Genomic DNA, 19,942 nt, shown 5'->3' on the forward strand with positions numbered 1-19,942 from the left:
ACAAATGGACAGGCCAGTGAGCAGCTTCTCTGTCCCATCCAACTTCCAAAAGCAGGAGGTGTGTTTGGAGTTGGGTGAACCAGGCTGGTTTGAGCATCATTCAACACCAAAACCATTCCCAGGGTGCCACCGGTAACTGGCAGATCTCACAGACAGCTTGCATGAGAGCTGGCACTGTTGGCATTGTCTGATGGCATTTTAGGCCTTCTCAGGGTAGGCCCTCCTGCCCCCCGGGTCGAGAGGTTGGCTGTGAAAGTCCATCCTGGAGATGCACAGGGAGCCAAGAGTTGGGCTCCTGAGTGACATCCAACAATGGACAGGGGGATGGGACTGACCAGATGGAAGTGTCTCAGGTAGAGCACCCGGCACTTGGCCTTGTTGAACCTCCTCCAAGTGGCCTGGGCCCATGGATCCAGCCTGTCCAGATCCCTCTGCAGAGCCTTCCTGCCCTCCAGCACATCAACACTCCCCCCAGCTTGGTGTGCCCTGGGAACTGCCTGAGGCTGCACTCGATGCCCTTGTGCAGATCACTGAGAAAGAGATTGAAGTGCCCTGAGCCCAGTGCTGAGCCCTGGGAACACCCCTGGATGGAACTCCATTGCCCACCACTCCTTGGGCCTGGCCATCCACACAGATGTTTGCCCAGTGAACAGATGCTGCAGAATGTGTTTGATAAAGGTCCTGTAACCTCAGAATATTGGGATGAGTGCAGATTTAGCTCTGCACAACACAGAAATTTTTTCACTTTCTCCCTTTTCCTCCCTCTGTCAATCAAAGGAACTTGTGACTTCAGTGTGTGACTCACTGTGTGCAAAGGGCAAATATGGACAGAATTCGGGGCAGGGAGTGTTTGGGGGATCTTGGGATCTGTGCTTGACACAGAAGGTGTTTACCTTTAGTCTAAGACTATCTACTGTGCAAAGTGGACTTCAGCAGAGGCAATGTGGACTTAATACACAGCAGGGGAAGGAGTTCTGGTTTTTATTGAGTTGTGCCTTCCTTTGGTTTTGTTTGCGGGCAATAAATGAACATCCCTCTGTGTCTCGGGCAGCTCTTTCTCCAAGCCAAGCAGGTGGGAGTTGGTGCCAAGGAGCTGAAACCTGCAGGTCCAGCCTTGAGTGGAGGGAGCTCAGATTTGCCCAAGGCTGCTTTGAGTGCCAGGGCTTTGATGAGGGAATGGTGGGGTGGGGATAGGGATAAAGTCTGATGGATTCTCAGACATAGAAGGTTGTTGATTTCAGTATCTATTCAGACTGAATTAGGAGGTGCTTGGGATCACTATCAAATGGAGATCATTGATGTCAATGTATAAACAGGAAACATGTAAACAGGATACAAAAAAGACATCTTTTCTCATGGTTTTACTAATACAAGATATTCACTTTGAATGCACTTCTGAGATCTGTCTAATTAACCACAAAGGAAATGAAGATTTAGAAGTCAATTATTCCCAGGGGCTTGTCTGGTTAAGATGCCATCACTGAGAAGAGAGTGTGGAGGAATGAGCAGACACGGAGACCATCCCTGGGGCTGGGGAAGCAGGAACTCAGAGTCACTGGTTCCAGGTGGAAAATGGACTGTGGGATGTGGCTGTGAAATCTGTCTAATAAACCACAAAAGAATAGGAGACTTAAAAGTAAATTATTCCCAGAATTTTGTCTCCTTAAGATGGTTTGAGTTTTAATGAGCCCTCTGGCACTGATTTGGTGAACTGAGGATCTGAAGACTGAACAAGCCTCTAGAGAAGTGAAATCAATCAGGAAACCTCCAAGTTGCTGAGGATGTCAGCAAGCCCCACTGAGACCATCACTGAGAAGAGACTGTGGAGGGAATGAGCAGACAAGGAGACCATCCCTGGGGCTGGGGAAGCAGGAACTCAGAGTCACTGGTTTCAGGTGGAAAATGGACTGTGGGATGTTTCTGGGAGAGCCCCTAAAGGGTGTGCTGGTTTCAGGGGGAGTACAGTTAAATTTCTTCCCCGTGGCTGGTGCAGGGCTGTGTTTTGGTTTGTGCTGAACACAGGGTTGATAATCACAGAATGACAGAATAGGATGAGTTGGAAGGGACCCACAAGGATCATCCAGTCCAACCCTTAGCCCTGCACAGGACCATCCCCAAGGGTCACACCATGAGCCTGAGAGGATCATCCAAACACTTCTTGAGCTCTGTCAGCCTTGGTGCTGTGCCCACTGCCCTGGGGAGCCTGGTCAGTGCCCAACCACCCTCTGGGGGAAGAATCTTTTTCTAAGACCCAACCTGACCCTCCCCTGACACAACTCCAGGCCATTCCCTCAGTCCTGTCCCTGGTCCCCCCAGAGCAGAGCTCAGGGCCTGCCCCTCCTCTGCCCCTCCCCAGGAAGTTGGACCTGCACTGAGGTCTCCCCTCAGTCTCCTCTTCTCCAGCTGAACACACCAAGTGCCCTCAGTGTCCTCACACGCCTTCCCCCCAAGGCCCTTCCCCATCTTCCTTGCCCTCCTTTGGACACTCTCCAATGGCTCAATCTCTCCCTTCCATTGTGTCCCCCCAAACTGCCCCAATGGTGCAGGTGAGGCCGCCCCAGGGCAGAGCAGAGCGGGACAATCCCCTCCCTGGCCCGGCCGGCCATGCTGGGCCTGATGCCCCCAGGACAGGCTTGGCCCTCCTGGCTGCCAGGGCACTGCTGACTCAGGGCCAACTGGCCACCCACCAGCACCCCCAGGGCCCTTTCCTGGCACTGCTTTCCAGCCTCTCCTTCCCAGTCTGTCCGTCCATGCGGGGTTGCCCCATCCCAGGGCAGAATCCGGCACTTCCCCCTGTTGAAGTTCTCAGGGCTCCTAAAGAGCCGGGAGGTCACGGGATGTCAAAGAGCCCCACGGAGCTCAAGGGACCCTTGGGACACTGTGGAACCTCCTGGAATCAAGGGGCCTTTGTGACATGTGGGGCCTCATGGAATCAGAGGAACCCTGTGGAATATCATGGAATCAAGGGGCACCTGTGGCACTGCAGGGTCTCATGCTCCAGAAGGAACCCTGGGACACTGTAGGATCTCATGGAACCAAGGGGCCATTGTGACACAGCATGGCTGCAGGGAATCAGGGCTCCAGAGTAAAAGTCCATGGCCTCATGGAAAAAATGAATTCTGGGACACTGTGGAACCTCAAGGAATCAAGAGACAATTTTGACACTCCAGGGCCTCATGGAGCCAAAGGAACCCTGGGACTTTTTGGAACCTCATGGAGTCAAGGGCCAGTTGTGACACTGCAGAGCCTCATGGAACTAAAGGAATTGTGGAGACCTGCTGATGCCTAAAATCTGTCCTGACACAGTTTTAAACTCTTTTACTATTCTTGGCTGTTAATAAAGACAATCTGACTGTGTCACTAAAAATAGAAGTTTTATTCTTCCGTCCTCCTCGTCCACCCCAAAATGGCAGAAAAGGCATGCAATGTTTACAGTAAAGCTTTTTTATCCCACCTAGCGCAGGAATTTCTAGGCTACAGGGAAGGAGGCACGCATGGACCTATTTAACACACTGTCACACACTTTTTCTAACTTATCCACACTAGTCAAATTTTTCTAACAACACACTGTCATTCTTAATTATAAATTAATTCCTATTTCATAAGTGGGGTGAACTAAAGCAGTCTCTTCCTTCTCATTTTTAACTTTGGTAGCAGGTGTTCACCACAGGTGTCCTTCCCCTGAAGTTGCAGCTCCTTCTCTCCCTCTCACAGAGTGCCCAAGGCCGTCTGATGGATTCCATCCCTATCTCTGAGGCCTCTCTCTGGGGAGCTGCCTCTGGCTCTCCAGCCTGAACACCTGTTTGGTCTCCCACCCCCCAGCTGTGATTCAGTTTTCTGGAATGATTCTAAATGACTTAAAAAGCTTTTTTGGGCCATGATCTAGGCAACTGCTGCCGTGGATAACGTGGATTGCAGGAAGGCAGAAGAGAAGGACGTGAAAGGGCCACCTGTGAGCAAAAGGTATTTTTCGTTTTCAGTAGTCTCTGAATTTTTGTTACTAGTTTTCTGTTTCTGTGGAAGAGTTCAGTGTCCTCCCTCCTGGGAGGGATGGGAATAAATGGTTAAACATGGAAAACGTTGTGGCTGAGCTGTTCCAACACTGCAAACTGTCATTTGTCCAGATGGTCTAAAGATGTCCAGATTATTGAAAACCTTCCATATGTTTCTTTTCAGGGAGAGAGAAATATTTGATGAAGAAATCCAGCAAAGGCAAAAGTGCAAGGCCAAGCCTCAGCCTGCTGAGAGCTGAGGAGTGGCACCAGCTGCCCCAGAATTACATAGGGAAAATAAGAAACACAGAGGTTTTGGAATGGGATCGAGCCATTTTCAATGGGATTGATTCACTTTGAGGTGACAGACTGATCCCTCTCGACTTTTGGGATGCAGAGCTGGGAGAGACTGGAATGTTAATGGTCCACGGCTCCAACACTCTCCAGTTGCAGAAGCAGTGGGGGCTTTGCTGCCCATGGGTAAAGGAACAGCCCGGGGAAGGGGGGGTTAATGGGGCTGGGGGGAGAGAGGAGGGGCAGCACCACGAGCAGGTGAGTCCTGAGACCCTCCTGGTGTCCCCAAGACCATCTTGGTGTCCCCAGCCCCCCCTTGACACCCCGAGACCCCCCTGGTGTCTCCAATGTCCCCAGGGCCTCCCCATGGCCTCAATCCCCCCCCGAAACCTCCAATTCCACTGTCCCCAAACCCCTCCCCACTGCCCCCACTGTCCCCAAACCCCATCCCTGATGTCCCCAACCCTCCATCTCACCCCAGGAGACCCCCCTGGACCCTCTGACCACAAAAACACACCTTCATCCCCCCACGCTCACAGAAAGGCCAAGGGCATTTGGGGACATGTTGGGGACAGTTGGGGGGCTTTGGGGGGCACTGGGTCATTACTGGGGGATACTGGGACACACTGGGGGGAACCAGGGGGCACTGGGAGGGACTGGGGGGGAACTGGGGCACACTGGGGGACACTGGAAGGGACTGGAGGTGAACTGGGGCACACTGGGGGACACTGGCAGATGACTGAGGAGTTCCTGGGGGATTACCAGGACACACGGGGGGACACTGGGAGGTTACTGGGCCACACCGGGGATTACTGGGTGCTCACTGGAGGATCATTGGGCCACACTGGGAGGCAGTGGGAGGTCACTGGGATGCACTGGGTGGTCACTGAGGGGGTTACTGGGCCGTACTGAGAGTCACTGGGAGGTCACTGGGCTGTACTGGGGACATTGGGATCCCCTTACCCAGATGTGGTACATCTCGTCCCTGGACTTTGGGGGGCACCACCAGGCCCCCACCCTGGGGGCTGGGGGACCCCCTGAACCGCACTGCTGAACCCTCCCTGTAGGATCTCTGTGTGCTGAGTTTTGCGGTCTCTGGGGTTCAGGGCGGGCATCAGGATCCCCTTTCCCTGAGGTCGGTCCGCCGGGCCGGCAGGGGCGCTGTGGCTCTAAAAGAAATGGCGGGTCCAGCACGTGACGCGGGGATTCATGGGAGTTGTAGTTCTTTTATGAGCTCTCCGCCGGCGCGCCTGCGCAGTGCAGCCAGGGCGTTGGAAAAGCCCCCGAGCCCCGCAGCCCCCAAGAGGGCTCCAAGGCCCCGCGCTCTGCCCCTCGGGAACCCCCGAACCCCTCCGCTAAACCCTCCCGAGCCCTCCAGCCTTTCCACTCACAGTGCAGTGCACCCGCCGCCGCCTCCTCCATCACTTCCCCACAGCCGACATGGCGCTCTGTGCGCTCCCCGCCTCCAGAGAGACCCCCACAGTCAATCCGCGGGCGGTCTCGCCCCCCGCTCGCCCGATGCCGCGCCCAGGCACCGGGCGAGCGGGAGAGGAAGACTTTGAGCCTTCATCCCCTGCGACCACCCGAGAGCAGCACCAGAGAGAAGTGCGCAGGCGGCAGAAGGCGCGTCCCGAGATTTCCATGGAACACCGCCCACTCTGGGGTAGCTCGGGAAGATGTAAAAATGTGCAATGAATAGATATGAGCTAATTTCCCAGGAACTGGAACAGCCCTGTGTGTGCAGGGACACGGGTCAGGGGGTGCTCCCCCAGCAGCCCTCTGTCCCCACAGCAGGTTGGGAGCTCAGGGGGCCACCCCGGACCCCCCTTTCCCACCCCCCTCTGCCCCACAGCTGCTGCAGCACCAGCTGCTGGGTGGGGGGAGTCCCCCCATCAGCCCCCAGCGTTGGGCACCTGTGGAGAATCGTGACCAGAGCAAGCACAGAAAGGGTTACAGAAGCAGTGGACATTCCCAGTGCGGATCTGCCCCCTCCCAGAGCCCCAGGGAACCGCTCCAGGGCCCAACTGATGGGGGACAGGGGGGACCCATATGGGAACCCCCCTCCCTCTGTCCCCCTGCCCACTGTCCAACCCCCCTTTTCTCCCCTCTCCCACCCCTTTCTCATCATCCCCACAGTCCTCAGCTCCCTCCCCGGCTCGGTTTGGGGCTGTTTCTTCCCCTCTGCCCTGCTCGGTTTCAGAGTCTCAGCCCCTTCCCTGCTCAGTTTGGAGGTCCCAGCCCCCCCTTTTCCCCCGTTCTCCCCCCCTTTTTCCACTGTCCCCTGAAAGGGAGCTGTTAAATATTGGGTGCTGAAAAAGCTGCTACATCGTGTCCATTCCAAATTAAGCCTGCATTTATTAGCATGGACTGGCATCCAAATGGCAGCAAGAAGAGTCTTCTAATTCTCTTCTTTTTAATCCTTTTTAATCCTCTCTGCAGTCGCCAATTTCCCCTCGAAGCGGGCAGGAAAACAGGAACAGCCCTGGGGTGGTCGGGGAGCAGCGCTGCCCCCAAAGGGCTGCATTTCCCCTGCCGATCGTCCTGCTCTGCCCTCCCCCGGGGCTGGCTCTGCCTGGCGCTGGCCGGACGTCCCGGGGCTCCTCACTGAGCAAACCCCTTCCCAAACTTCAGGGACAAGTCCAGACCCCGGCTGGCCCGGGAGGAAGCGACAGCAGCGCGGGCCGAGCGGGCGGGATGGGGTCCGAGCAGCGGCGGGAAGTTGCAAGATTGCCAGCAAAGAAGTCAAAATAAAGTGAAGAAGCTAAAAAAGCCCGTGGTCTCGGCATGGGCGCGGGAGGAAGGGGAGCTCCGTGACTGCAGCCGGGGCTGCCCCCGGGGCGCGCGGGGGCCAAACAGGGAACGGAAAAATGGACAAACGGACGAACCGACGAACGGACCAACGGCCCCGGCGCTTCGGCAGCAGCAGCGGCAGCAGCAGCAGCGACTCTTAGCGACGCGCTCTCGGTCTTCCTCTTGCTCTTCTTCCTCCTCTCCGTCTCCCGGTGTCCCTGTCCCGGTGTCCCCCTGTCCCGGTGTCCCTGTCCCGGTGTCCCTGTCCCGTTCCCGGTCCCCCCTCCCCTTGCCGGCCCGGGCCATGGCCCCGGCCGTTCCCCTCTGCCGGGCGGGGCCGCCCCGTCCCCGGCCCTGGGCGGCCCGGCGCGGTCCCGCCCTCGCCCGGCTCCCGGCGCGCCGGCTGTGGCGCTGCTGGGCGCTCCTGTGGGGCGGGCTGTGGGATGGGCTGTGGGATGGGCTGTGGGATGGGCTGTGGGGCGGGCTGTGGGATGGGCTGTGGGATGGGCTGTGGGGCGGGCTGTGGGGCGGGCTGTGGGGCGGGCTGTGGGATGGGCTGTGGGGCGGGCTGTGGGGCTGGTTGTGCGGCGGGCTGTGGGGCGGGCTGTGGGGCGGGCTGTGGGATGGGCTGTGGGATGGGCTGTGGGATGGGCTGTGGGATGGGCTGTGGGATGGGCTGTGGGATGGGCTGTGGGGCGGGCTCGGCGTCGCCGCCGCTTGGCTCCGCCCGGCTCGAGCCCGGCGCCTGCCGGGGCCGGCGGGGGCCGCGGCCGCTGCCGCCTCCTCGGCGGCTTCCCCGACCAGAGCTCCGCCGCTCGCCAGCCCGGCCGCCGGCAGCGAGCCGCCGCTGCCCGCTGCGGGTGGGGAAGCCCGGCCCGGGCCGCTCGAGGGGCGCTCGGGGGCCGTGCCGGGCCCCGGCCCGAACGCTGACGGCCACGTCTCGCCCGCACGGAAGGCGAAGGGGCCCCTGCAGAAGCGCTACCGGCTGGGTTCGCTGCTGGGCAGCGGCGGCTTCGGCCGCGTCTACGCGGGGACCCGCCTGGCGGACGGAGCCCCGGTGAGTGCAGGAGGAGGAGGAGGAGGAGGAGGAGGAGGAGGAGGAGCGGGACGGGCGGCGAGCTCAACCCGCCGTTCCCCTTGGCTTGCAGGTGGCCATCAAAGCCGTGCCCCGGGATCTCATCCGGCGCTGGGGCGAGCTGGTGAGCGAGCGGGGCCAGCGGGAGAAAGCGGGGCGGGACGGGCGGGGACGAGCCGAGCCCGGGAGGGTGGAAGCCGCCGGGACACCTGGAGGGAGAGTGGCCGTGGGGTGGGTGGGGGACGGGGAGCATCCAGGGCTGGCAGAGGGGTAGCAGGCAGACAGGCACGGCATCAGCCCCACTGACGACCCCGTGGTCCCCCCGCAGCCCGACGGCACCCTGGCCCCCCTGGAGATCGTGCTGCTGGACAAGGTGTCCAGTGGGTTTCGTGGTGTCATCCAGCTCCTGGAGTGGTTCGAGCTCCCCAACAGTTTCTTGTTGGTGATGGAGCGTCCGGAGCGCTCTCGGGACCTCTCTCGAGTAATCACGGCGTGGAGGTTCCTGCCGGAGGAGATGGCGTGGGGGCTGTTCCGCCAGGTGCTGAAGGCCGTGCGGCACTGCACCAGCTGTGGCGTCCTGCACCGGGACATCAAGCCCCAGAACATCCTCCTCAACCTGGCCACCGGTGAGGCGAAGCTCCTTGACTTTGGATGTGCCACCTTCCTTCAGGACACGGTCTACACCCAGTTTGCAGGTGAGCCCACAGCCGGGGGATGCTCCTGGTGCCGGGCATCGCATGGCCATGCCCGGGTGTGGCACCAGAGATTGCCCCTTTGGCTGAGGGGGAATAGGATTAGTTCTTCAGCCAAGTTGCTTTTGGATGGGGCTGGGGGGTTATTGTGAGACGGGCCCTGGCCTTGCTGACAGCCTGTGCCACCCACCCTGTCCTGGGCTGGGTGTGGGGCAGGGGGGAGCCAGCCTGACCAAAACCCCCGTGAGGGTAGCAGAGAAGGGGGTCAGAACTGTGCACCAGCTGGCTTGGTGTGCAGGCGAGGAAGGGCTTGGGCTGCTCCGCTCCCCTTGTTTGCCTTGGCTTATGATGAATTGTTGGGGGCAGTGCAGTGGGGTGGGGAGAAGGCATGGCTTTTCCCCACCACTGGGTGGGTTTTTCCCTTGCATGTAATGGTTGGGCCTTGCCAGGGCTTCTGCTGCCCTCTTGGACACCAGTGGCTTCTTCTCCAACCCCAAGTTTGTAACCAAGAGTCAGGGGCCGGTGAGAAGGCAGTGGGGCACAGCGTGTGCCACTGGGGCAGGCCCCACGTTGCCAGGGATGCTGGGGTGAGGCTCTGGGAGCAGGCAGCATCCACCTGATGAACTCCGTCTGTATTCCGCAGGAACACCGTCATACAGCCCGCCAGAGTGGATCTGCTTCAAACGCTACCGCGGCGAGGCGGCCACGATCTGGTCCCTGGGCATCCTGCTCTACCAGATGGTCTGCGGGAAGCACCCGTTCTGCAGAGGCACCAACACCATCTGGGACCAGCTCCCGTTCCCACCACGGGTCTCTCGAGGTGGATACCAATCTTTGTGGCACGGGGGGAATAACGGTGTTGGGAGAGGGCAGCGGGCTCACGAGGACGCCGCTCTTGAAGCTGTTTGTGTCCCATGGTTGGCTGGGGGAGGTGGCCTGTGTCCTGCCATCCTGCTCTCCTCCAAAAGGGAGAATCAGTGGAGAAGTTTGGGCACAGCTCTGAGCACAGCCAGCACAGCCTGGGCGCGTGGACAGTGGGACAAAGGGGACAGGATCCTTCTCCAACTGACCGGCGATTTTCCCCCCAGGGTGCCAGCACCTTATCAGGTGGTGTTTGTCCATCCGCCCCTCGGACAGGCCATCATTGGAAGACCTGTTGTGCCATCCTTGGGTGCAGGGCATTCACCTGCTCTAGAAGACAGGAGAGATCCACGTGCTCACTTTGATCCAGGGGCCTGGCAAGTAACACCTCCACACATCTCTTGGCAATAAGAAGTAAAGAAAACCAGATTTTTTTTGTCATGCCTGTAGCACTGAGGGGGGGTCAGCACATGGGAACATGCACCTCTTTGTGCTGGAGCTGGGCTGTAGACCCAGTCTTCCAAGTGCTGGTGGCCACCATCCAACCTGGTTTTGCTCATCCTGCTTCACAGACAGCTGGGCCCTCGGCAGAACACTGACAGCCTGGTCTGGCCCCCAGGGAAGGAGAAGGGGCCTCTGGAGAAGCTGTGCCGGGTGGGGCTGCTGCTGGAGACATCGAGGACGACGTCAGGGATGACAAGCTCTTTGTTGTTGACCTGGACACCGGCGAGCTGAAGATGATGGACTCTGATTCTGGCCCCTTCCTCCAAGCCGTGCTCCACACGCCGTTTGCAGATGAGTCCACACCCAGGGGGTGCTCCCGGGCATTGCTCAGCCTGGCTGGGCACCGAAGGTTCCCCCTTTGCTGGCGGGGAACCCGATGAATTCTTCAGCCGGCTGCCAAGCTGCTTCTTGGCAGGAGGGTGGGCGGGTGCTCTGGGCTGGGTGTGAAATGGGAGCCCGGCTCTGCCCCCAGCCTCTGCCACTGCCCCTTTGCTGGGCGGGGCTGGGGCAGGGGCAGCCAGCCTGCCAAAAACAAACCCCCGTGGGGGGAGCAAAGGTGGGGCTGCAGAACACCAGCTGCTTTGGGCTGCAGGCCAGGAAAGGCTTGGGCTGCCTTGGCTTAGGAGCCTTTCTTTGGGGCAATGCAGCAGGGCAGGGAGAAGGCCTGGGTTTTCCTGAGCTGGAGGAGGTGGGGTTTTTCTTTGGTGTGGAGGGGTTGGGCCTTCCTCAGAACCCTGACAGAATGTTAACATTTTACCTTTTTTTCTTGTTTCCACTTTTTGTTTGTAATCTCTTGTCATGAATTTGTTGTTTGTTTTCGAGGGAAGAGTTGGAGCTGGTGCCCAGTCTGGATTGGGAAGGGCTGGGACCATCCCTGGAGAGGATCTGACGTCCCCTCTGAGAAGGCTGAGGACATCCTTTGGGACACGCTCTTCTTCCTGCAGCAGATCTTGTGAGGTAGATCCTCATCTTGCCCATCTTCTCAGCAGGAGTGGGATAATGGCTTTGGGGAGATGGCAGCAGGCACATGAACATCTCTTGCAGCTGCTGAGGAGGTTGATCTCCTGGGCTTGGCTGGAGGAGGTGGCACCTGTGTTGAGTAATTTCTGAAATCCAATCGATCTGGGATGACCCCAAATGACAGTTTAGTTTTCACCTTGCTCGAGCTGTATCTCAGCTGTTCTCTGAACAGTTCTCTCCCCCACCTGCCTGTTACTTCCCCACTGCTCCCTCTTTTCCCTGCAACGAGTTCCCAGCTCCTCATGGTCTCCATCAAACCATTGATAGAAGAAATAGAAACTCTACTCCCAGTACCCCGGAGTGCCCAAATGAGGAACAATGTAATCCTGGAGAAGTCCTAGAGAATTAGATAAGGGATGTCCCAAACCAGCAGGATGTAAACTAAGCCCTGTGTACCCAGATAAAAGAAGCACAGTGGTGCTGTGCTGCTCAAGAACTGAGCAGCACAGATGACAGAGAAGGCCTGGAAGGACCAGAAAAGGACTTCCAATAGGGGTGTGACTATGTAAAGCAGAGTAATGAATATGTATTAAGTAAGCAAGGCTATCAAATGCACATGTAAAGAGTGCATAAAAAGCCCTTTCTGTCATTTGGCACCTTGGATTAGAGGAACTCTCCTCTGAGTGTCCAGCATGCTGAACAAAGAAGAATGCCCTTTTTAACATCTCCAAATTGGGGTGAAGAAGTTTGTTTCTGCTGCTTTTGGGTGTAATTTTTGGCCCCCCTGACAGGACACCTCTGCCTGATCTCCCACAGATCTGAGGGATCACTGGATCTTCACGCCAGCACCAGGACTTTGCTGCAGAAGAGCACAGATCCCCAACCCAGTCTGGGACACAGGTAAGATCCCACTGGATAATAAGGCATTCTCTTTGGGAATCCTGCCCATGTCAAACATGTGGATCTTTCAGCACACTGGGTGGGTTCTTTGGTATTTTGGGAATCCTGCTCATCTGAGACCTGTGGATCTTCCAGCCCTTTGGGTGGGTTATTTGGTATTTTGGAATTTGGTATTTGGCTTTGTTTTATCGATCAATATTGTTGTGTTCTTATTTGTTTCTGTATTGTAACATTTTGGGTCTACTGTTTAGAGATGGGGAGTGGGCAGTCTGAAGGGGGAATTGTGAAGAAGTCCCCACTTGGTTGCATTTTGTAATTTTGGATGAAGTTTGGTGGCCCCCCCAGAGGAACAGCTCCCAGGGAGAATTTAATGAAGTGTTGTAATCAATGGGTGGCTGTTCTGGAACATTGAATTCTAATCCATTGTTACAGTTGGTGCTGTTTCAGAAGGGGAACAGAAGTGGAAGGAGGTTCTGTGCATTGATGTGTTTTTCACTTTGCAGAACCTGTGAAATGGCAGAAGGATTGTGGTGTGAATGCAGCGCCCTCAGAGCCCTTGGTGTGAGCCCAGAAAGGAAAATCAAGGGAAATGGTTAAAGCCTTGTTGTTCAGTGTGGAGCACAGGAGAACTTTGTTCTCATCGTCTCCCCGATAAGGAGGAGGACTCAGATCTTCTGGTTGGCCCCACGGGCAGGTTGAGTGGGGGAACAGATAATCAAGATGCAGAAACCAATCTTGCAGGGGAACTGGCATGTGAAGAGGCAGCTTTAGCATGTCCAGAAGAAAAGGAGAGAGAATGTGTCAGAGAGAGAGCAGAGAGCTTCAGTGCAGCTGCAGGAAGAACTAGAGCTGAACAAGGAGGGCTGGGAGTGGCCCCCCTGTGTGATAGAACCCAGACTAAATGGCAAAAGCCTTCAAAATGATGATTCAAAGCCAGGATCCGGGCTAGAAGGATCCTATGTTAGAAGTGTTGTTTGGTAGTAGGGAGAAAGCAATGGTTGTTAAAACCAGTCAGAGGTTTTTGGAAGAGCAGATTTTGGTGGGGAATATCCAGGGTACATTGGACATTCCCTTTCCCACTGCAGATCCTGAATGGGATCCTAACATCCCTATTTTTAGAGAAAGGTTCAATAGATACCTGCAGTGGATGTTGTCTGCAATGAAACATGCCAGGCCAAAGGCAATGAACACGTCAAAATTCTCTGCAATGAAGCAGGATCACAGGGAATAGCCTACTGAATTTTTAAATCATCTGGAAGAAACAGCACAAAAATATACTAATATCCATCCTGGAACACGGGGGGAAGGACTCAACTGGCCCCCATATTTGTGGGGCAGTCCTCAGATGTGGTTAGGAGGGAATGACAAAAAGCTGAGGGACAAGATCAAGATAATTTGGGGACATTGTTGGAGGTTGGGAGAATCAGCAGGAATCAACTCAGCAGGAAGGAGTTGCAGTTCTGGAAGAAATCCCTGAGGAAATGGTGCCCCCGGGGAGAGGAAGAGGATGAGAGCATGGGCAGCCTGCTTCAAACATCCCCCCCAGGAGACTTGGGATCAATCCCTGTGCATCCTGTAAGAAAGATGGACACTGGAAATGGGATTGTCCACAACTGAAACTTCAGAACCCTCCCAACCCTCTCCTGGCATCACTGCAGACGACTGAGGGGGCACCAGAGGATTCTTCCCCATCAGAACATCTGGTTCCAGCCAAGCTAAGTACAATTGGTTGTGGCTGTGGGAACTTGTTCCCCTGTCTTAAATAAGGGAAAATGAAACTCAAGTCACAATTCTGGAACAATTGTCTGGTGTGCCAGGGAATTGGGAAACTGGGCCATTTTTAATGCTGTGGATTTGAAATTGGGAAAACAGTGGTTGGCTCCCCAGTGTTTGTATTTCCCCAGTTCACCAAAGCCTCTGCCTGGGAGAGATCTCTTGGAAAAATTAAATGCCACAATCCAATTGAAAAATGGTAAAATATAGGTTATTATTGCAGAGCCTAATTCTATGGAAGATTCTAGTTTTGCATGAGAGTCTCCAAAAGCAGAACTAATCCATCTGCCAACATCACTTGGGGATGCAGTGATTCCAGTAGGATGGGCTGGAGAGGTGCCTCCATGATCCAAAAGAGCAGAACTGTGAGAATTCCAGTGAAACCTGGAGTGGGGTTGGTCAGGCCAAAGCAATAGCCTTTGAAAATGGAAAGTTGTGAGGGATTCTCACTCTCTGTAGAAAAACTGATGAAATTTTGCTTGTTAAAATAATGTGAATCTAAATGTAATGCTCCAATTTTGCCAGTCAAGCAGGCAAATGGAAGGCTATCCCAGTTAGTCCAAGACCTCAGAGCTATAAATAATAGAGTAGAAGATATACAAGCAGTTGTAGCGAATCCTTACACTTTGCTAACTCCCCTAAATGAAAGTTTAATGTTTCACAGTATTAGATTTGAAAGCTGCCTTTTTCTGTCTCCCTTTGAGTTGTGAAAGTCAAGAGCTTTTTGCTTTCAGATGGGAAAATCCAAAGACAGGGAGGAAAACCCAGCTGACTTTGGTGGTCCTCCTGCAGGTGATGCCAGCTCAGCTGATGCTAAGGAAAAACCTCAGGAGCAGTTAATTGAGTGTGAGATAAGGAAAGGGTTTGATTTGTGCCAAGGCACAGATGTTACAGGATGCATGCCCGCTGTGCCTGAGATGTGACATTTTATAATACTACCTGTCCATCCCAAGTGTTTCCACCCCGTAGCCTTTGCTCTGGTCTGCCCCGGGCCCACTCCCTGGGAATTGAGTCTGGGGTGCATTTCGGGACCCTCTCTTCATCCCCATCACCATCCTCAGAGCACAAAGGGTACACGGTCACCCAGTTCTTGACTCTGTTCTGTTGTTCAGGCCAAGATAGGAGTGTTCTCTAAACAGCATAGGCCTTGCCTTGACAAGAGACTAAACATTTCTACTGAATTCAGGGGTAGGATTGATATGGGGAGCATGGAATGGGGTAGGAGGGTTGAGGAATGTGTAAACTAAAGGGTGCTAAAGGGTGAGGAATACAATATAGCTACTTCTAAAATCTACTTCTACTATAATTACATATAAAGCTTATAAAAATTAAAAAAAAAACTAAAAGGGTCTTAAGGCATCACAGGGGTTTAAAAATATCCCCCCAGTATTTGGAACTCAATTGGCAAAGGAACTGGAGGAATGGAAAAGCCAAAACCCTCTTGGAGCCTTATTCCAGTGTGTGGATATTTTGACAGCCACTGATGCTGAGCAGCAATGTTGGGATCAGACACTATGGAATTTCCTTGGACTGGGTGGATATGGGGTGTCCCAAACACAAAGTGCAAGTAGTCCAGACCCCAGGAGCCTCCCTGGGCTTTGGAATTCTCCAAGGACAAGGGAGGCTGGGCCAGGAAGGAAAGAAGCAACCTGTCAACTGCCCCAGCCCCAGCAAAGGAAGCCCAGAGCGGGATTGCTTCCAGACTAGAGGAGAAGTGTATTCGGGCAGAGCTGACTCAGGAGACAGCCCCTGGGAAAGTCCTGGTTGGGAATTGTTTCCCAGTGGGGGCAGCTTTGTCCAGCATGGAAAACAATTCTCTGGATGCACAGGAACTCCCCCCAGCAGGTCATGGAATTGGGGGCACTCCTCTGCAGTGCCTCAGCCCAGAAAGCAGAACCAATTGTGCTCACTCCAGCTTGGGGATTGAGTCAAGGAGAACAAGTTAATCCTTGGACTTGCTTGAAGATCTCCAGAAACCAACAGAGGCTGCTGTCCTGCATTGCAGAGTGCACCAAGAGGGGGAGACCAAAGCAGAACTGGGGAATCATTTGGCCCAAAAGGCTGCCAAAGAGGCTGCAGAAAAAGGCACTTTAGAGAGTAAAGTTTTGTCTTTAATAACCCTGACAGAGATACCTCTCCCAGTAGAAACAAATGAGTCTAGTGCTAAGGATTGTCAGCTCATTGAAACCTTAGAGCAAAATTTGCTCCAGGAGGCTGGGCAGTTACCCCAGGTGGGCAAATAATAGTCCCTGAACCAGTCTGGTGTGACCTGGTGGATGGGGAACACGAGGGTATTCCTTGGAGTGAAGCAAATCATTGAAACATTTGCACAAGTGGGTTATAAGTCCAAAACTGCCCCCAATTGTAGAAGCAGTGAGTCAGCAGTGTGGTGTGTGTAAGAGAAATGATCCAACCCCTGCCAATGCAGTGGGAATAGGGGATGTAAAGTGTAGAAATGTTCCAGGTGAATGTTGGCAGATGGATTTGACTGAATTGCCCAGAAAAGGGGGGTGTAAAGATCTCCTAGTCTTGGGGGATACCTTCTCTGGGTGGCCAGAGGCTTTTCCTTGTTGCACTAAGAAGGTTTGGAAAGAGACTGCAATGCTGTTCAATGCAATCCTCCCTGTATTTGGGATGCCTTTGGGAATGTCATCAGACAGAGGTTCCCACTTGATTGCAGAAACAAAATGCTTCACTCTTGTTTTGCTCTTCTGAACACAGTTCAAACACTGTTGACATGGGAGGAAAATTTACATCACTTTTTAGTGCCAAATGTGATCCAAGTGTTGTCTAAAAGTGTATGTATTAAGTAAGCAAGACTCTGTAATGAATCTGTAAACTGTGTGTGTAATGTAAAGCCCTGTCTGGCTGTCCCTGAAGTGCTGAGGCTGAACAACAGCCCCTGAGCCAAAGCTGAGCTCTAGATGAACCTTCCAACCTAATGGGCTGTGTCTCCATGTATCTGCTCATCAGCTAAAACTGGGTCTATTTGTTGGTAAAAATGTGGTGTGATGGGACTCCACCTGTGTATCTGCTCCTGAGCAAACAGGTGTGCTTATTAGTCAGATCTGTTAGTCTGGGCTCATTAGTGAATCCTGTTTGTACCTGTTCATTAACAAAATATGTCTGATTGTGAGCAAAATGTGATCTTTATCTTTCTGTATCTGGAGAGTGGTCGAGGCCATGGCAGTCGATGTCTGGCCTTGTTTGGCAGCAGATGGGGCAGGGGGAGCCTTGGTTTGGGAGAAGTAGAACATTGCTCCCAAGATTCTGCTCTGGCCAAATAAGGAACAATAGAATCTTAGAGAAGTCCTGGAGAATTGGATCAGGGCTGGAACTCAAGCAAACAGGGTGTGAGCTGAGCTCTGGGGACCCAGAGAAGATCAAACCAAACATGCTGGTCTCTGTGGGGAAAAGCAGTGATGCTGAGAACCGAGGTCAAGAAGGGGACACCTGACTTTGGGGGGGCACCAGATGCCAAAAAACCCACCAGAGACCCCCAGAGAAGACCCCAAATGACCAAATAGGTACTTGCAATAGGGATGTGACTGTGTAAAGCAAAGTAATGGACATGTGTTAAGTAAGGGAGAATATCCAATGCCTCTGGAATCAGTGTGTGTAATCCCAAGCCCTGCCTGTGTCCCTGAGCAGGCTGGATTAGAAGAACTCTCCTGCAGGCGTCCAGCACGCTGCCCTAAAGAATGCCTGCTTCTTAACACCCCAAACTGGGCTGAAGGGCTTGGGTTCTGCTGCTTGTGGGGATCATTTCTGGCCCCCAGGTGGGACCCTGTGCCTGATCTCCCGTGGATCCGAGGGATCTCTGGATCTTCACGCCGGCCCCAGGACATTCCTGGAGAAGAGCACAGATCCCCAGCCCAGTCTGGGATGTGGGGAAGATCCCATTGGATAATAAGGCATTCTTTTGGGGAATCCTGCTCCTGTAAGATGTGTGGATCTTCCAGCACTTTGGGTGGGTTATTTGGTATTCCACAATTTGGTGTCTGGCTTTGTTTTATCCACTGATCCTTGTTTTGTGTTTGTATTTGTCTCTGTACTGTAACATTTGCACAGGTGGGTTAGGGGTGCAAAACTGACCCAGTTGTACAAGCAGTGAGTCAGCAGTGTGGTGTGTGAGAGAAATGATCCAACCCTGCCAATGCAGGGGGAATAGGTGATGTACAGTGTGGAAATGTTCCAGGTGAATGTTGGCAGATGGATTTGACTGAATTGCCCAGAAAAGGGGGGTGTAAAATCTCCTAGTCTTGGGGGATACCTTCTCTGAGTGGCCAGAGGTTTTTCCCTTGTGACACCAACCAGACTAGGGAAGTGAGTGGAATACTGTTGAATCCAAGAATCCCTGGATTCGAGGTACATTTGGGAATGTCATCAGACAGAGGTTCCCACTTGATTGTAGAAGTGGTACAAGAAGTCGAATCATGGATGCATTATTCCAGAATTCCAAAGGCCAGAGCTCCTTGGGTAATTGAGAGGTTGTCTGAGAAGAAACAAAATGCTTTAGTCTTGTTTTGCTCTCCTGACAATAGTTAATTGGGTCTTGACTTGGGAGCAAAATTTACATCTCCTTTTAGTATCAAATGTGACCCAAGTGTTGCCTCCAAGGGATTGCTGGGTGTGCACTCATTTACCTGAAAAGACAAGGAAGCCATTCACCATTTCTGCCTCCCCTATTCTGGCAGAAATGATTCCTGGTCACTGGGTGAGCACTTGTGCTCACCAAAAAGTAGACCCAGCAGTTAGTGTGCAAGTACCCCCCCATCTCTGACAATCCTGCCTGTGTCCAAAGCTGTGACCCCCACTAAAGGGACAGGAGAACTGGATTGTGTTAATGAAAGGGGCACGTTTGTGGGAAATCACAGCCAATGTCCTCAAACCCTTCCTGCTGGGGAAATGACTGATCCTTGGCCGGTCCCCAATGGAACGGGGTGGTGTTGGCTGTGTGGAAATAACACCTGTGAAGGGTTGCCCCAAAGCTGGAAGAGCATTTGTATTTTAGCTTGCATCATGACTCAGCTTAGTCTGAAGAAAAGGAGGGATTTGATGTGGGATATAGAACACTGCTCCCAACATTTCTCTATGGCCAAGGAAGGAAAACCATAATCTTGGAGAGGTCCTAGAGAATTCGATTGGGGATGTAACTAAGCAAACAGGATGGAAGCTGAGCTCTGTGCACCCAGAGAAGATCAAACCCAAACGTTACAGTCTTTGTGGTGAAAGGTAATGACAGTGTGTCTGCTCAGAACCGAGGTCAAGAAGTGGACACCTCAACTTTGGGGGCACCAGATGCCAAAAAACCCCACCAGAGAGCTCTGAAGAAGACCCCAGAGGACCAACTAAGGACTTGCAATAGGGGGTGTGACTGTGTAAAGCAAAGTAAGGGAGAATATCTAAGGAATATAGAAACTGTGTGTGTGGGATATAAAGCCCTGTCTGGCTGTCCCTGAAGTGCTGAGGCTGAACAACAGCCCCTGAGCCAAAGCTGAGCTCTAGATGAACCTTCCAACCTACTGGTCTATTTATCCATGTATTTGCTCCTTAGCTAAACCTGTGTATGTTTGTTGGTCAAAGATGTACTGTGTGCAAAGACTACCCGTGTATCTGCCCATGAACAAAATAAATGTGCTTATTAGTGAGATCTGTGAGTCTCAGCTCATTAGTGAATGATATTTGTATGTGTTCATTAATCAAATCTTATGTCTGATTGTGAGCAAAATGTGATCTTTATCTTTCTGTCTTTAGAGAGTGGTCAAGGCCATGGCAGTGGATGTGTGGCCTTGTTTGGCAGCAGATGGGACAGGTTGACTGCCTTGGTTTTCCCCTTAAGCCCTGGCCAGGCTCTGGGTGGAACCCAGGAGGAGAAGGGAGCCAGATGGTTTTGCACACTCGTAGCTCTGTGAGCTTGTTTCTCCAAGGCCAGAAAAGCTGGACCCCCTCCCAGCAGAGGTGGAGCCCTCCCCTACGAGTGGACGCCCTGGGTGGGATTTCCCGTGCCCGGGAGGGGTTCTCCAACCCTTGGCTGCGACCGGGGCTCCCCCGCTGCCCTGCGGGCCTGGCTGAGGGGAACAGATGAGGGCAACTGGGCA

At 53.9% G+C, this 19,942-nt stretch overlaps 1 protein-coding gene and 2 long non-coding RNA genes across 3 annotated transcripts; 2 read left to right on the plus strand and 1 right to left on the minus strand.

Moving 5' to 3' along the window:
* Positions 1 to 3,355: 3,355 nt before the first annotated feature.
* On the minus strand, positions 3,356 to 5,866 carry LOC120325166. Its single transcript, XR_005567047.1, has 2 exons — positions 5,678 to 5,866; positions 3,356 to 4,509 (listed from the first exon to the last, which is right to left on the minus strand). It is a non-coding gene; the product is annotated as an uncharacterized LOC120325166 (long non-coding RNA).
* Positions 5,867 to 7,773: 1,907 nt separating this feature from the next.
* Positions 7,774 to 12,994, plus strand: LOC113988716 (serine/threonine-protein kinase pim-1-like; the record flags this gene model as incomplete). The annotated part of the gene is made up of 8 exons (XM_039390724.1): positions 7,774 to 8,133; positions 8,225 to 8,275; positions 8,480 to 8,846; positions 9,487 to 9,663; positions 9,932 to 10,081; positions 10,277 to 11,165; positions 11,985 to 12,068; positions 12,572 to 12,994. Coding segments are annotated over 5 exons (1,062 nt in total), but the record flags the coding sequence as incomplete, so codon positions are not given.
* A 1,148-nt stretch (positions 12,995 to 14,142) lies between these two features.
* LOC120325165 lies at positions 14,143 to 19,494 on the plus strand. Its single transcript, XR_005567046.1, has 2 exons — positions 14,143 to 14,633; positions 15,207 to 19,494. It is a non-coding gene; the product is annotated as an uncharacterized LOC120325165 (long non-coding RNA).
* Positions 19,495 to 19,942: the final 448 nt, after the last annotated feature.

This window comes from Pipra filicauda, unplaced genomic scaffold, assembly GCF_003945595.2.
Source record: "Pipra filicauda isolate LSUMZ 115617 unplaced genomic scaffold, ASM394559v2 scaffold868_size63267_pilon, whole genome shotgun sequence".
In the NCBI taxonomy this organism is placed as follows: Eukaryota; Metazoa; Chordata; class Aves; order Passeriformes; family Pipridae; genus Pipra; species Pipra filicauda.